Source organism: Hemiscyllium ocellatum, chromosome 7, assembly GCF_020745735.1.
Source record: "Hemiscyllium ocellatum isolate sHemOce1 chromosome 7, sHemOce1.pat.X.cur, whole genome shotgun sequence".
NCBI lineage: Eukaryota > Metazoa > Chordata > Chondrichthyes > Orectolobiformes > Hemiscylliidae > Hemiscyllium > Hemiscyllium ocellatum.
Window position 1 is genome coordinate 74,508,427 of NC_083407.1, and position 15,412 is coordinate 74,523,838.

General features: G+C 39.8%; 1 protein-coding gene across 1 annotated transcript in view; it reads left to right on the forward strand.

Annotated features, from left to right (window-relative positions):
* The window catches only part of nup35 (nucleoporin 35), a 31,302-nt gene extending 16,374 nt beyond the window's left edge, over positions 1-14,928 (forward strand). The window contains exons 6-9 of the mRNA XM_060827348.1: positions 1,721-1,790; positions 10,400-10,528; positions 13,635-13,796; positions 13,890-14,928. Of these exons, the coding sequence (XP_060683331.1) occupies positions 1,721-1,790; positions 10,400-10,528; positions 13,635-13,796; positions 13,890-13,967 (439 nt within the window). The 3' untranslated portion in view covers positions 13,968-14,928. The remainder of the gene's footprint in view (positions 1-1,720; positions 1,791-10,399; positions 10,529-13,634; positions 13,797-13,889) is intronic.
* The last annotated feature ends 484 nt before the right edge of the window (positions 14,929-15,412 follow it).

The window sequence follows — 15,412 nt, forward strand, 5'->3', positions numbered from 1 at the left end:
AAATCCAATTTAGCTAGTAAATCCATGTAACTGAAATCTCTTTATTACCACGAGAATTGTTTTCATAAATCTCTTCTGTACCCTCTCTGTAGCTTTCATGTTCTTCCTAAAGTGTAGTTTGCAATATGTTGCACTAGGGTTGAATGAGTGTTTTGTGTAGGTTTAAGATATTATTCCTGAGTTTTGTACTCCATAGGTATATGTAAGGATCATAAATGCTTTGTTAATCAGTCCTATTCCTTTAAAAGGTTTGTGCACGAACATCACTCCATCACCTCTTGCATACTCTTAATTTTTAACAGTTGCTTTGTGTTGTCTTTCCTTATTCTCCCTACCGGTGTATCACTTCACATTTTGTACGTTGAATTGAATATGCTATATGTTTGCTCATTCGTTAGACTCCTCAATATTCTCTCCCTGATGAAACTTATGCCTGAAACATCGATTCTCCGGCTCCTTCGATGCTGGCTGCCTTGTGCTTTTCCAATGCCACACTTTCGACTCTGATCTCCAGCATCTGCAGTCCTCCCTTTCTCCTAATATTCTCTTGCAGTTTGATTCTTCTATGAATCTACATTTCATTAATGTACATTATAAACAGCAGTAGTCCAAATACCAATTGTTGGAGAACATTTCTGTACACTTCCCTCCATTTTTAAAAATGAACATTCATCATAACTAACCCTTTTAGCTCATTTTTCTACCCATCTCATTGCCCTTTTTATCCCATGGATTTCAGTCTTTCTGACAAGCTGTTTATGGTAGCATAATTTTGTTTATCATCTTATGAGACTTAGAATATATAGAGTTACATGAACTTCAACAGCTACTCCCCTGGTTTTGATAGTAGGAATGTTTCAATTTAGGAGATTTAAGGTAGAATCCCATGGCTACTGATCAGTTCTATTTGCCTTGATTCCATTAGGCATTTTTTACTCATCTGGTTTATCGCTGGATCGCTAGAAATGAAGTAGCCTTTCTTTCTATACATGTAGATGGGTGACCTGATTAGATAACAGTTTCAAGTCATATATTAACCTTACTATCTTGGCTGAAGAGAACTTTGGATCATGAGTGGAAGAAATGTAAGATTTTTTTTGATAGTCCTCTAAGTTACTGAAACAAATTGCATCTGTAACTGTACCTGAAGTTGCTGCTTAATGACAAAATTATTGGTGAAGATTTCTATGAATTATTAAACCGTATCCTAATTAATTTATGTTGAGAACATTTGCACTCCCACTTGAAGGATTTTTGCATTTGAATTTGACATGTCATTTAAGCAACTTGATATGTTGAATTAGAAAATGCAGTATTTTGGGCTGTGGCAAAGTTTTTAAATAGGTTGGTAATAGGCTGGGAATATCTGGTACTTGCAAATATTTCATAATGTGCTAACTAGAACCTGTTTAGAGATTGGTATAACATTAATGACACTTTAATGTCTACATTGATTTTCATGAAATAGTTTACAGTCTTAGCTGTGTTGCTGTTGAGAGGTGTCAATTGGGGACTTAGCTGATCACTTAATGTAGTATTGGGATAAATTTGATAACAAATCATTTGTCTGCCTGGGTACAGTGTACATGTATTTATGCTGAAACATGCTAGAAAATTTGTCATTGTTGATGCTTGAACTTATGTGTTTAACTTGCAATATAGTCTGTTATTCATGTCATTCTTAATGAAATTACTTATACTAAGGAAATTTCCATTGCAGGTTTCCACCAGCATCTGCTTCATACATCCTTCTACAATTTGCACAATATGGAAACATCTTAAAGCATGTGGTAGGTTTTTTAATGGATTAGGCTTTCTAATTGCTATTTGGAATGGGGTGTTTTTCCTATATATTACTGAAAGTAGTGCAAGTTTGTTGTTTAGTGTAAAACAAATCAACTTTGGAGGCAGTTCAGAGGAGCCTTTTTAGATTGGTTTGAGAAATGAAAGAACATCACATAAAAACTAGGAGCAGGAGTAGGCCATCTGGCCCTTTGAGCCTGCTCTGCCATTCAATAACATCACGGCTGATCTTTTTGTAAACTCAGCTCTACTTACCCGCCCTCTTTCACTATCTCTTAAATCCTTTATTGTTCAAACAAAAAAATCTAAGTTTTAAAATCACGTACTGAAGTAGTGTCGACTACTTCACTGGACAGAGGATCTCATAGATTTAGAATCTCTGGTGAAAAAGTTCCTTCTCTATTCAGTCCTAAAGCTGTTGCACCTAATTTTTGAGTCTGTGCCCTCTTGTCCTAGTTTCACCTGCCAGTGGAAACATCCTCTCTACTTTCCTTCTTATCTATTCTTATAATTTTATAATTTGGAGATGCCGGTGTTGGACTGGGGTGTACAAAGTTAAAAATCACATAACACCAGGTTATAATCCAACAGGTTTAATTGGAAGCACACTAGCTTTCGGAGCGACGCTCCTTCATCAGGTGATAGTGGAGGGCTCGATCGTAACACAGAATTTACAGCAAAAATTTGCAGTGTGATGTAACTGAAATTATACATTGCCTGTTAAGCCTTTCATCTGTTAGAATACATTGATAGTTTCACTTTCATGTGTAAATCACAAAACCTAAAAGTTGCATTCTCGGGTTAGCTGTTAACAATGGTGATATTGTTGTGGTTCTGCTCGCCGAGCTGGAAGTTTTTGCTGCAAAAACTTCCAGCTCGGCGAGCAGAACCACAACAACGGATACCCGAGCTACAAATCTTCAATCAGATTTTAAACAATGGTGATAGCTAGACAATATGTTGAAGGTGTTAGCCCCCTGTGTTCTCTGTCTATGACCTGATGTTTAGACTGATTCTAATCTAAAAAGTGAGATAACAGAGTTTTACATAAATTCATGCAGTTTTTGAGCTCAGTTCTACATGAATATATGCAGTTTTTGAGCAAAGTGCAATGTAACTCTGCAAGTACAAATTCACCCCACAAAATATATGTGTGCATGTGGGTCTTTGTGTGTGTCTGTGTGTGTGTCTGTGTCTGTCTGGGGTGGGGGTTGTGAGTGTGAGAAAGTGTGTGTGTGTGTGTGTAGTGAGTGCAGAGTGTCTTAAGTCTGTGAGGGGGTGCATGTGGGTGAGGGGGTGCATGTGGGTGAGGGGGTGTGTGTGTCTGTGTGTGTGTCTGTGTGTGTGTCTGTGTGTGTGTCTGTGTGTGTGTCTGTCTGTCTGGGGTGGGGGTTGTGAGTGTGAGAAAGTGTGTGTAGTGAGTGCAGAGTGTCTTAAGTCTGTGAGGGGGTGCATGTGGGTGAGGGGGTGCATGTGGGTGAGGGGGGGTGAGGGGGTGTGTGTGTGTCTGTGTCTGTGTGTGTGTCTGTGTGTCTGTGTGTGTGTCTGTGTGTCTGTGTCTGTGTGTCTGTGTGTCTGTGTGTGGGGGTTGTGAGTGTGAGAAAGTGTGTGTGTAGTGAGTGCAGAGTGTCTTAAGTCTGTGAGGGGGTGCATGTGGGTGAGGGGGTGCATGTGGGTGAGGGGGGGTGAGGGGGTGTGTGTGTCTGTGTGTGTCTGTGTGTCTGTGTGTCTGTGTCTGTGTCTGTGTCTGTCTCTGTGTCTGTGTCTCTGTGTCTGTGTCTCTGTGTCTGTGTCTCTGTGTGTCTGTGTGTCTGTGTGTCTGTGTGTGGGGGTTGTGAGTGTGAGAAAGTGTGTGTGTAGTGAGTGCAGAGTGTCTTAAGTCTGTGAGGGGGTGCATGTGGGTGAGGGGGTGTGTGTGTGTGTGTCTGTGTGTGTGTGTGTCTGTGTTGGTGTTGGTGTTGCAATGGTGATCACCTGTAATGTGACATGAACCTAAGGTCCCGGTTGAGGCCCTCCCTATGGGTACCGAACTTAGCTATCAGCCTCTGCTCGGCCACTTTCTTTTGCTGCCTGTTCTGAAGTCAACCTTGGAGGGTGGTCACCCAAAGGTCCGAAGCTGAATGTCCTGGACCACTGAAGTGCTCCCCAACTGGGAGGGAACCCTCCTGTCTGTTGTGCGGTGCCCATTCATCCGTTGTCGTAGCCTTTGCTCGGTTTCCCCAATGTACCATGATTCCAGGCATCTTTGCCTGCAACGTATAAGATAGACAGCGTTGGCTGAGTCACATGAGTACCTGCCATGTACAAGGTGGGAGGTGTTCCCATGCATAATAGTGGTATCTATGTCCACAATCGTGACACGTCTTGCAGCGTCCACCGTGACAGGGTTGTATGGAGTTGTCCTGAGAGCCAGGCAGTTTGCTACGAACAATGATCTGTTTGAGGTTTGGTGGTTGTTTAAAGGCAAGTAGCGGAGGTGTGGGGAAGGTCTTGGTGAGGTGCTCGTCCTCATTGATAATGTGTTGCAGGTCACGAAGAACATGGTGTAATTTTTCAGCTCCTGGGAAGTACTGAACAACGAAGGGTACCCTATCAGTTGTCTGTCTCCTGAGGAGGTCATTACGGTTCCTTGCTGTGGCATGTCGGAACTGGCGATTGATGAGTTGAGCATCGTACCCCGTTCTTGTGAGGGCATCCTTGAGTACTTCCAGGTGTCCGTTACGTTCCTCCTTATCTGAGCAGATCCGGAGTATATGTAGGGCTTGTCCATAGGGAATAGCTGTTTTAATATATTTTGGGTGGAAGCTGTAGAAGTGTAGCATTGTGAGGTTGTCTGTGGGTTTGCGGTCGAGTGTGGTGCTGAGGTGTCCATCCTTGATGGAGACGCATGTGTCCAAGAATGAGACAGACAGTCGGGATGGTGAGTTTGATGGTGGGATGAAACTTGTTGATGTCACTGTGTAGTTTTATCAGTGACTCCTCGCCATGGGTCCAGAGGAAGAAAATGTCATCAATGTACCTGGTGTACAATGTTGGTTGGAGATCCTGCATAGAGAAGAAATCTTGTTTGAACCTGTGCATAAAAATATTGGCATATTGGGGTGCAAATATGGTCCCCATGGCTGTTCCGTGTGTCTGGATGAAGAATTGGTTGTCAAAGGTGAAGACGTTATGATCGAGGACAAAGCGGATGAGTTGAAGGATGGTGTTTGGAGACTGGCAGTTGTTGGTGTTGAATACTGAGGCTGTTGCCGTGATGCCATCCTTGTGGGGGATGCTGGTGTAGAGTTTGGCAACATCCATTGTGACGAGGAATGTTCCCAGTTCGACTGGTCTATGGGTGCTGAGTTTCTGTAAGAAATCTGTAGTGTCGCGACAGAAGCTGGAGATCCCCTGTACAATAGGTTTCAAGGTGCCTTCCACATAGCCAGAGAGATTCTCACATAGGATCCCATTGCCCAACACGATGGGACGTCCCGGTGTGTTGGCTTTGTGTACCTTTGGAAGGTAGTAGAAGTCGCCTACATGAGAAGTACGTGGGATGAGGGCGCGTAGGGAACTCTGAAGGACTGGATCCAAAGTTCTGATCAGTGTGTTTAATTCTTGGGTGTGTTCTTTGGTTGGATCAGCTGGTAGTTGCCTGTAGTGTTCCTGATCATTCAGTTGTTGGTACACTTCCTTGCAGTAATCTGTTCTATTCTAAATGACAATGGTTCCTCCTTTATCTGCTAGTTTGATGACAATGTTGTGATTTGGTTTTGAGAGCCTGGATGGCATTGCATTGTGAACGGGTGATGTTTTGCTCTACCTTGTGGGTACGGCTGATGAATCTGGCATTTATATATTTCCTGACAGTTTGAGCACACATGTCAAGCCCAGGGCAGTGGCCCTCTGGTGGGGTCCATGTTGACACCTTTGGTCGCTCCTCTATAGATCCCTGTGGTGACTGTTCTAGTTCATCAGTGGGCTCACTGGGATCACTGTCGGCACCTTGAAAGAATTCCCGGAGTCTCATTCGTCTGATGAACTCCTCTGTGTCTGTTGTCAGAACCAATGGGTCCATTTTGGCGGTGGGGCATAATTTTATATGTTTTTATAAGATTACACCCGCCCATCCCCATTTTTCTACATTCCAATGGATGTAATCTCAATCTACTCAGTTTCTCCTCAAGCCAACTCTCTCAACTCCAGAATTAACCCCGTGAACCTCCTCTGTATGCCCTCTAGTGCCAGTGCATCCTTTCTCAAGTAAGAAGACCAAAACTGCATGCAGTACTCCAGATTTGGCCTGTGCAGCTGCAACATAATCTCAAATCTCTTCAGCAACGAAGGTCAAAATTCCATTTGTCTTCCAAATTACTTGTTGTACCTGCAGACCAACACTATGATTCATGCACAAGGACACTCAGGTCCCTCTGCATAGCAGCATGGCGCAACTTCAGACCATTCGAGTAATTATCCTTGTTACTGTTACTCCTACCAAAATGGATGACTTTGCATTTATCAACATTATAATTCATCTTATCTTATGAAGAGCATATTAGCAGTTTTGGCCTGTACTGTGGAGTTTAGAAGAATGAGGAGGAATCTGATTGAGGCATATAAGATACTAAAAGGGATTGACGGAATGGGCGTGGAAAGAATGTTTTTCCGCGGTGTAATAGAGTCGTAGAGATGTACAGTATGGAAACAGACCCTTCGGTCCAACCCGTCCATGCCGACCAAATATCCCAACCCAATCTCGTCCCACCTGTCAGCACCTGGCCCATATCCCTCCAAACCCTTCCGATTCATCTCCCCGTCCAAATGCGTCTTAAATGTTGCAATTATACCAGCCTCCTCCACATCCTCTGGCAGCTCATTCCAGACACGTACCACCCTCTGCATGAAAAAGTTGGCCCTTAGGTCTCTTTTATATCTTTCCCCTCTCACCCTAAACCCATGCCCTCTAGTTCTGGACTTCCCTGTTATGGGCCGGGTGCTGGCAGGTGCGACTAGATTGGGTTGGGATATCTGGTCGGCATGGACAGGTTGGACCGAAGGGTCTGTTTCCATGCTGTACATCTCTGTGACTCTCTGACTCTGTGAAGCTAAGATGAGATCCCCCATGATCCTATCAAATGGCAGAGCAGGCTCGATGAGCTAAATTATCTGCTCCGGCTCCTAATTCTTTTGTTCTTGCATTCTTAACTCTAGGGAGACTTGAATTTTGAATTACATTATGTTAGGTTTTTGGCTTTGAGTACATTTGGCAAGCTGAGTCTCATTGTGCTAGATCTTGCCCTGATTTTCTGAAATAAAGTTTTGCAAATTTGTTTGGAAGAAAAGTTGAACTATAATCAGATGTAAAAATTCCTATAAGCCTGCTTAAGAGGGCATTGAAGAGAAAATTGTTTGTTTTTTTTAAAAGCTATGCGTATGTAAGTGGAAACCTGATGTTTGTTTTAATGCAGCCGGAATTGGCTTTATCACAATAAAGGTAAATACAATGACTGCAGATGCTGGAAACCAGATTCTGGATTAGTGGTGCTGGAAGAGCATAGCAGTTCAGGCAGCATCCGAGGAGCAGTAAAATGGATGTTTCGGACAAAAGCCCTTCATCAGGAATAAAAAGAAGGGCTTTTGCCCGAAACGTCGATTTTACTGCTCCTCGGATGCTGCCTGAACTGCTGTGCTCTTCCAGCACCACTAATCCATTTATCACAATAAAGTCATTTTAAGAAATGTCTCATCTACTGCTTGTAAGTATTCTGATTTTCTAAATGAAAATTACTTTAGTTGTTCAGAATGGATTTTTACTTGTTTCGCTGATGTCCAGTGCTTCCCAAATTCTCTTCCAATTTGACTCTATTTTAACAACTGAAAATTACCAACCCCAGATGCCAAGAAAAACAAAATAACAATAAACAAATCATTAAAATTAATTATGTCATTAAAGTCTACATACTATGGATTGATGTAAATAGAAGTGAAAGTCTGTTTTACAAGGTACATTAAAACTATTATATTGTGAACAGGTGTACATTTCAGTGAGCTCCCATCCATATTCTGTAATAACACAAGACCTCTGCAATGGTCTGCAGACTTTACAATCAGCCCATCTTGCCCACTCTACATTCCTCCCCCAACTAGGTGCACACACCTCTTCTCAACATGCCTACCCTTTCAGTAGCTTGTCTCTTGTATCCCTTGCCCAACCCACTGACTCAGCAACCCCTCCTTTCAAGCATACATAATCACTCAGCAGTCCTGCTTCCCAAATCCCTTTCTGCACTCATATACCACCGCCCCCCCACACACATTTTGCAGCCTCGCTTTGCCAAATACCCTGTGTGCTCTCTTAATCACTTAGCCATTCCTCTCACCTCTCTCTGCCACTTTTAATGTGGTTGTTGGTACCAAATAAGCAGAGTCCTTAACCTGATGCAGGGAGTCTATACAATAGACAGATAGGAGCAGAAATGCAGCAATGATTGAAACTGACATTCTCATTTCCGGCTCTGTTAACCCAACCTTCACGTTTATTCTGTGCTCTGACAGTGACTGAGTTGCACTTCAGGGCATCTAATGGCATCGTGTCAATGAGCAAAACTCCTTGACCCACTGTTCAAAGTGCTTTTTGCCATTGTAGACCACTTGGGATGTACTGTTCACCATGTGCTTTTTTTGAGTGAGAGGGTCTTGATCCAGCAGGTCCATAGTTGCTGCTTGAAGGTAGGGGAGGCAGCTTGTGGCCCCAAATGTGACAAGACCTGCAGGTTCAGAACCCTTGACCTGATCACTTTTTTTGTTTTTTAGTTACTATTCAAAACCTGTTACAACAAGTAAACATAATTTTAAGAACATTTTTATATGGATGCAGTTAGTGGAGATCTATGATACTCCCAAATTTGTTTGGGAATGGGGTTCTTTGCCAGTTTGGTGAGGTGGGGGATGCAGGTGTAGGTAACCCACTTCCAACGTGCTGTTTTGTAAATCAGTGTTAAAAATTGTGGAAAATTACTGTGAACTTGTTCTTTTTTTCTACTGGCTTTGGTGATTTCAGTCAGATTTAAACTGGTGTAAACACCAGCCATTGTACGTAATGCATAAACTTGTTCTTATTTTCGTGCCTTATCACAATTTCTAATAAGTGTATAGTTAATGAAATGCTGTGTAGCTCTTTGTGTAGGTTAGTAATGTTTTAACTTGTGGAGTAATCAATAGTTCAAAGAATGGATGTTTACATTTGGCACGACTGAGAGCTTTTACTTAGAAACTGGATTAATATGTAGAAAACATTCACTTTGGATTCAGTTAATAAATTGGTACCCTTATTCAATGAACTGTACATTATGAACTTTAATTGGAACAGACTGCCACCCTATTTTAATTGGCATGACCAGACTGAAGCTATTGGCATTTCAATAATTGAAAAATTCAGCAAATGCTTGTGCATTTTCCAGAGCTTTGCTTTCACTTTTAAAGAGCTTTGCTTTGAAAGCAAAGTATGCACAGTGCCCCGCATTAGCAAATAATGTCTCTCCTTTTTTTTCTGGAAACCCAACAGAGTGAATAGAACTGCAGTGTCAGCAAAAAGAAAATCTTGAATTCTTAACTAAGTGCTGAAGCTGTTTCATTGTACTGAAATGCAGATTCCTTCAATTATGCCAAATATGTATATTTAATTATTGGAAGCATTTGAAGTTAGTTATGTAAGACATGTAAATGAATAATGATGTATAATTTCCATAGGTATTTTCTGCTGTCTAATAATTTTATGTTCTGTACTTCTGGCAAATATCTTTTTTACAACCTGTTTTGAGGCTATCAAAATGCTATATTTTTGTAGATGTTTGCCAATAACAAATTGGTTAGGATTGCTGCCTCTGCACTGCTCTTTAGTTACCTTTCACAGATCATCACAATGTTTTCTCTTTCTCTTCTGTTCCTTCCAAATTAAAACATTCAACCAAATGTTGTACCCCTACTCAATAATTTGGTTACTTAGTTGTGAACTAATTAGTTTCATGACCTAACATGCACTGTACAGACCTGCATGATTATTTCTGTTCTAAGACTACATCTGCACCCAAGAAAATTTGTAAACAATCTGCTGTTTTACAGCAGAACAATTAGTATTATTGAGAAATTAAAGATTAAACAGTTTTGATTTCAAAAAAACAATTGAATAATCACAGCCTTTATGTTCCTGAATTCACTGTGGACAAATTCATGCCAAATTTACCTTCTTTAGCAAGGTAATGCACAATTCTTCAAATATTGAAAATAAGATTTTCTAAAACTGGGAAAATTATTGTGAAAATATTAAACATGATAAATGAAGTGGACCAAGTGCTTTTCCCCTAGTCCTGTGCTTAAATGGAACCAAGCAAATGAATATTATCCTGCCAGTATAAAATTTGACATGTCATTTTCCACCAGTATTCACAAGTCCTTTAATTTTGAGTATGCTACTGATTTGTGCATGGGCCTTTCAACTGTCTAACATAATCTGCAGTTAAGCTATGGGAAAATTCCTTTTTACAGCTCTCTGTTGTAATTTTAAATCAGTGTTTTATCTAAATCTCTTTTTATTGATTTGAATATTACACAGATGTCAAACAGTGGGAACTGGATGCATATTCAGTATCAGTCTAAACTGCAGGCCAGGAAAGCCTTAAGTAAAGATGGAAAGATTTTTGGAGAAGCTATCATGGTTGGAGTGAAGCCATGCATCGATAAGGTGGGTTGCTAAAATTTGAAGTCCTGATATAAAGTTTATTTCTGAAAATTGAAGTTTTTATCAGACTATTTTCAGAATTTATTGATGAAACCCAAGATGAAGAGACTTTGGGCAAAACATTGCCAGTGTAATGAACGTACATCTTGAACAATGTTTTGGTCACCTGCCTTAATATATCTGACTTGATCGAGTCATCGTGATGTACAGCACAGAAACAGACTCTTCGGTCCAACTCGTCCATGCTGACCAGCCTAATCAAGTCCCATTTGCCAGCACTTGAGCCATGTCCTTCTCAACCCTACCGATTTCATATACCCATCCAGATGCCTTTTAAATGTTGCATTTATACTAGCCTCCACCACTTCCTCTGGCAACTCATTCACACAGCGGGTGGTGCATGTATGGAAAAAGTTGCCCCTTAGGTTCTGTTTATATCTTTTCCCTCTCACCCTAAACTTATGCCCTCTAGTTCTAGATTCCCCCACCACAAGGAAAAGACTTTGTCTATTTATCCTATCCATGCCCCTCATGATTTTATAAACGTTAGCCTTTGACGCTCCAAGGAAAACTGCCCAGTCTATTCAGCCTCTCCCTATAGCTCAAATCCTCCAATCCTGGCAATCATAGCTGAACCACTTCAAGTTACTCACCATCTTTCCGATTTAGATGTTTAACTTTATCTGATAGCTCCATTTGTGACATGTCTTAGGAAGATTTACATTGTTATAGGCCATACAACTGCATGAGCATGGATGACGATGTGCTCTTATTACAATTAAAAATACTTAGTTTAGTTGTTTTGGCTCCACATTTTCTACACAGGAGTTGTGGTTGCGTTCCTGAAAATTGACACTTTAAATAAAACAACTTTAAGTGAATTCATTCAATATTAAAGTCAGAGTAATGTTCTTGAAGGCATTTTCTATCAGAGCAGAACATGCACAGATTGAAATACTATACTGTGCAGGCACAGCCAGTGTATTCCTAGCTGAAATAACTTGCAAAATAAAATGCCACTAAATATACAAAAACATTGTACCATTAGGTGCTTTAGAACCTTTCTCAGCAGAACGCACTTTAAAACTTTATAAGTTGAAATGGTCTACATTCCTACATTTCATAAAGAATATAATCTGAAGTAAAATCAGTTTTAAAACAAGCAATATAATTGCAACTATTACATATAATTATTAAAAAGCAAGATAATATCCACTGACACCAGTTATTCTGTAATGAATGTGTTCACCTTCAACGTTTCTCGTGCAATGTAATGCAATTTTTAAAAATTACAAAAATGTTACATGTTTAACCTCTTTCTCTTAACTAAATTTTTCTTTTCATTTTTGGTTGCTTGTTAGGTTTTTAAACTCTTTCCAGAGGAACATCGATTATCCAAATGAGATGGGTGGGCAATGTTTTGTTTGGATAATTGATTATTCAGTTAATTGACTCAATACCTCTCGTATGGGGCTCTGAACTTTCTGAAGTTTCCTTTTTACTGATTCAGCCTGCCTTGCTCCCTCTGCTAACTGACAGCATTTCAGTTAGCAGAGTTCATGTTTAGTCATTGTAAACAAAAGGTACAATCAGTGTTGAAATGCCTCTTTGATCTAATGTTTCTACTGGGACCTTGAGATCTTCGGATAATCCAAAATTTGGATAATTGATGTTCAGATAATTGAGGTTCCTTTACACAGAGGAACTTTGATTATCTGCATATTAATTATCCGAATATTGGATTATCCGAAGGGTACTTCAAGTTCCCGATAGAAACATGTCAAAGAGGTGTTTCAACCCTGATTGCGTCTTTTGTTTACAGATACAATAATTAAAAATGAACTCTGCTCACTGAAATGCTACCAAGAACAGTCCAGGCGCCATCTCTAAATGATTGGTTGGGCTCTCTCGCTCTCGCTGTCTCTCCCCTCTCTTCACACTCTCACACTCTCACTCTCACACACACACACACTTTCCCTGGAGTTCTACACAGAGGTGTACCCAAAAAAGTTGTGTGTGTCTGTGCGCGCACGCTATTTGGACACTTATCCCACAAAGGCAGCAGCAGTCTTACTGTTGGTGTACAATCTGGCTATCCTGGGGGGAGTTGGGATGGGGGTTGGACAGTAGATGGATTGGGATGGGGGTCTCGTGCGCAATGTGCTTTTGCCTAGTCTCCTGAATGGGGAGCAGACTTCATAGAAAACTCTGAGCCCCAGAGGAATCGATTAACCAAATAATCAATTATCTGAACATAGTATTGCCTGCCCATCTCGTTTGGATAGTAGAGGTTCCTCTCTATTTGAAAGATTTTACTGCTACTGCATATGCTTCTGGGTGTCAGCTGGTGCAGTTGAATTTGACTTATCAATTTAAAACAGGCTCCATCTTGTGGCATAAGCTGGTCAGTGCCGGCAGAGCTATTGGCACTAACTAACATCTATCACTGGGATGGAGCCCAGGAGTTCATTCTAAATTCAGAACAGCAGGTTGCAGAGAAAGCTGACACTGGTGGTTATTGGGTATCGACTGTAAAGTTTATTTCTTTAAAGGATAGGGAGTTGGGTGGTTTGGTACGTGATGAGGAACTAGGAGTATGAATATAGGAGCTAAGTGTGTGAATGGAAGTCTTGTGAAATTCTTGAATAGGTAGACTTTACAGGAGCACAACTAGAAACAGCATTAATCTGATAGTAAATATTGTCCTTTTATTGATGCTGTATTGGTGAAACAACTAAGCATAGCAATTATAATAGGTTTTTAATTACTTTGTCTTGTAAGTGAGCCATAGTAACAGGTGGATCCGAGTACTTTGTATCAACCTGTTTGGATGTGATATTAGCATTTCGTGATGATATGGCACCCTTGTACACCATTTAAGTTCAGGGAAGAAAGGAAAAACTAAAAACCATCTCAAAACATCCTGAATGTTTAGACAGAAAAATATCTTAATGTACCTATATGCAAACCATAGGCAGATTTTGATTATCTTGAGGTATCTGGAATGTTGGGTTATGTTTAAAAAAAAGTCTCACCTTTATAATTTACCTGAAGTGTAATGAAATTTTGAAAATACTTCAGACTGAATTGTTTTTTTTCTGTTATGCAGTGTGTCATGGAAACATCTGATAGAGCTAATGGGACACTGTTCTCAGTCCTCAGTCCAACTGTCAATACTCTTGGTACAACTGTCCAGTCACCTAGCACACCAAGAACAACTACAATGAGGCCTCTGGCTGCAGCATATAAAGCTTGTAGCAGTGATTATCAGGTACATGTGGAAAAACGGGAATTTGGTGCTGCTGTTCAATTTAAGCTAATTCTTTGAGCTAAATCTAATCATACTCCCTTTTCTTTGTTTTAGGTGGTTTCAGACCGGCAGACTCCAAGGAAAGATGAGAGTCTTGTTTCCAAAGCCATGGAATACATGTTTGGTTGGTAGTGTTCCTGTTGAGGAGCTTGAAGAATATAGCTTTTGTTCTGAAGACTTCCAGTTGCTGAAAAACACTTGATGTGCAATTAGGCACTCTGCTCTCACAACAGCAAAATGTCCAACCACTAATATTTTGGTTAGTTGTATAACCACTGTTATTGAGTCGAGGGTATGCATTTATCAAGAACAAGTAACCTGTAAATAGTTTGCACTTTAAAATTTGACTTCATGCATAAGTTTACAGGAAGTATGAAAACAAGGATGGGTATACAACATCAAGTCAATAATAAGTGTTAAAATGTCAAATTGTTGCCTTTTTAATTTTTTGGTGCATGCATTTCTCTACTGTGGAAAGTTTTTAGGGTGGGAGGGACAATTTCCTGATCATGTACTGTATTTCTATGAACTGAAATATATCTCTGGTCTAAAGTTGTAATTTTAATCTGGGTTATCAAGAAAAAAATAAATAACCTTTGTACATTTAGGAAAATCGATGATGATGTGTGATTATAAATGACATGCTGTACCAGCATTTGTTTTCTTGTACTGAACTGGCAGTGTTGCTTTGAACTGCTAAACTTTGGTAGTGAATTTTTTAAAATGCCAAAACAGTTCCAAATTTTAAATCTTGAGCACTAAGTATTGATAGTAATTTTTGCTGTTAATTGTTTAGTAAAACAAGTTTTTAAAGGACATATTTTTCTAGGACAAATATATACTGTGTTGATTGGGATTTGCAATAGATAATGAGGCTTGTGTATGAAACCTTTCTAACTTACAAATAATTCTGTAAAATATGGTTATTTATAACAACAGTTCATTCTTTATATTCCAAAAATCTGTTTTAGAACACCTTGTCCAGCAGTGAGCCCTTATAAGATAACACTGTTGAAAATATAAAATGGTGTCATGAAAACCACGTTTGAAAATAAAGTTGGATGAATCAGGTGGTCATGTTCCACCACTCGTAGTCTGATCTGCAATGTTATTTCCTGATTTTAACACACAAATTCTCTCCTAGAAATTTACATAATGTTTAATCTGTTGGAGAGAAAGAAAGAAAGATTAAATGGAAGCCCAAAGAATCAGTGCTTCGAAGTATGGGATGAAGTAAGAGGTTCAAATTTATTGTACAATATTGATTGCACAATTTATAAATATGTATGTAGCGAGAGCTTTGTTAAAATTTTGCTGAGTTGATCTCTCAATTGTTTATATTCGAATGCTTCAGTAAAGCACTGGGGATATCCTTCTATATTGCTGTCCCTGTGGAAAAAGATGATTGGTAGGTATACATTTCAATAATCAGTATAATTGGGGACGGGTGTCAGAGAAACTACTACCTATCTAAACATTTTCTTTCTGCAAGTGTTGTTTACAAAGTCACTCGTGCTCTATCTTTCCCAGGCTTTTTTTTTAAGTGAAAATACTTAAAGGCTAAGTATAATATAATT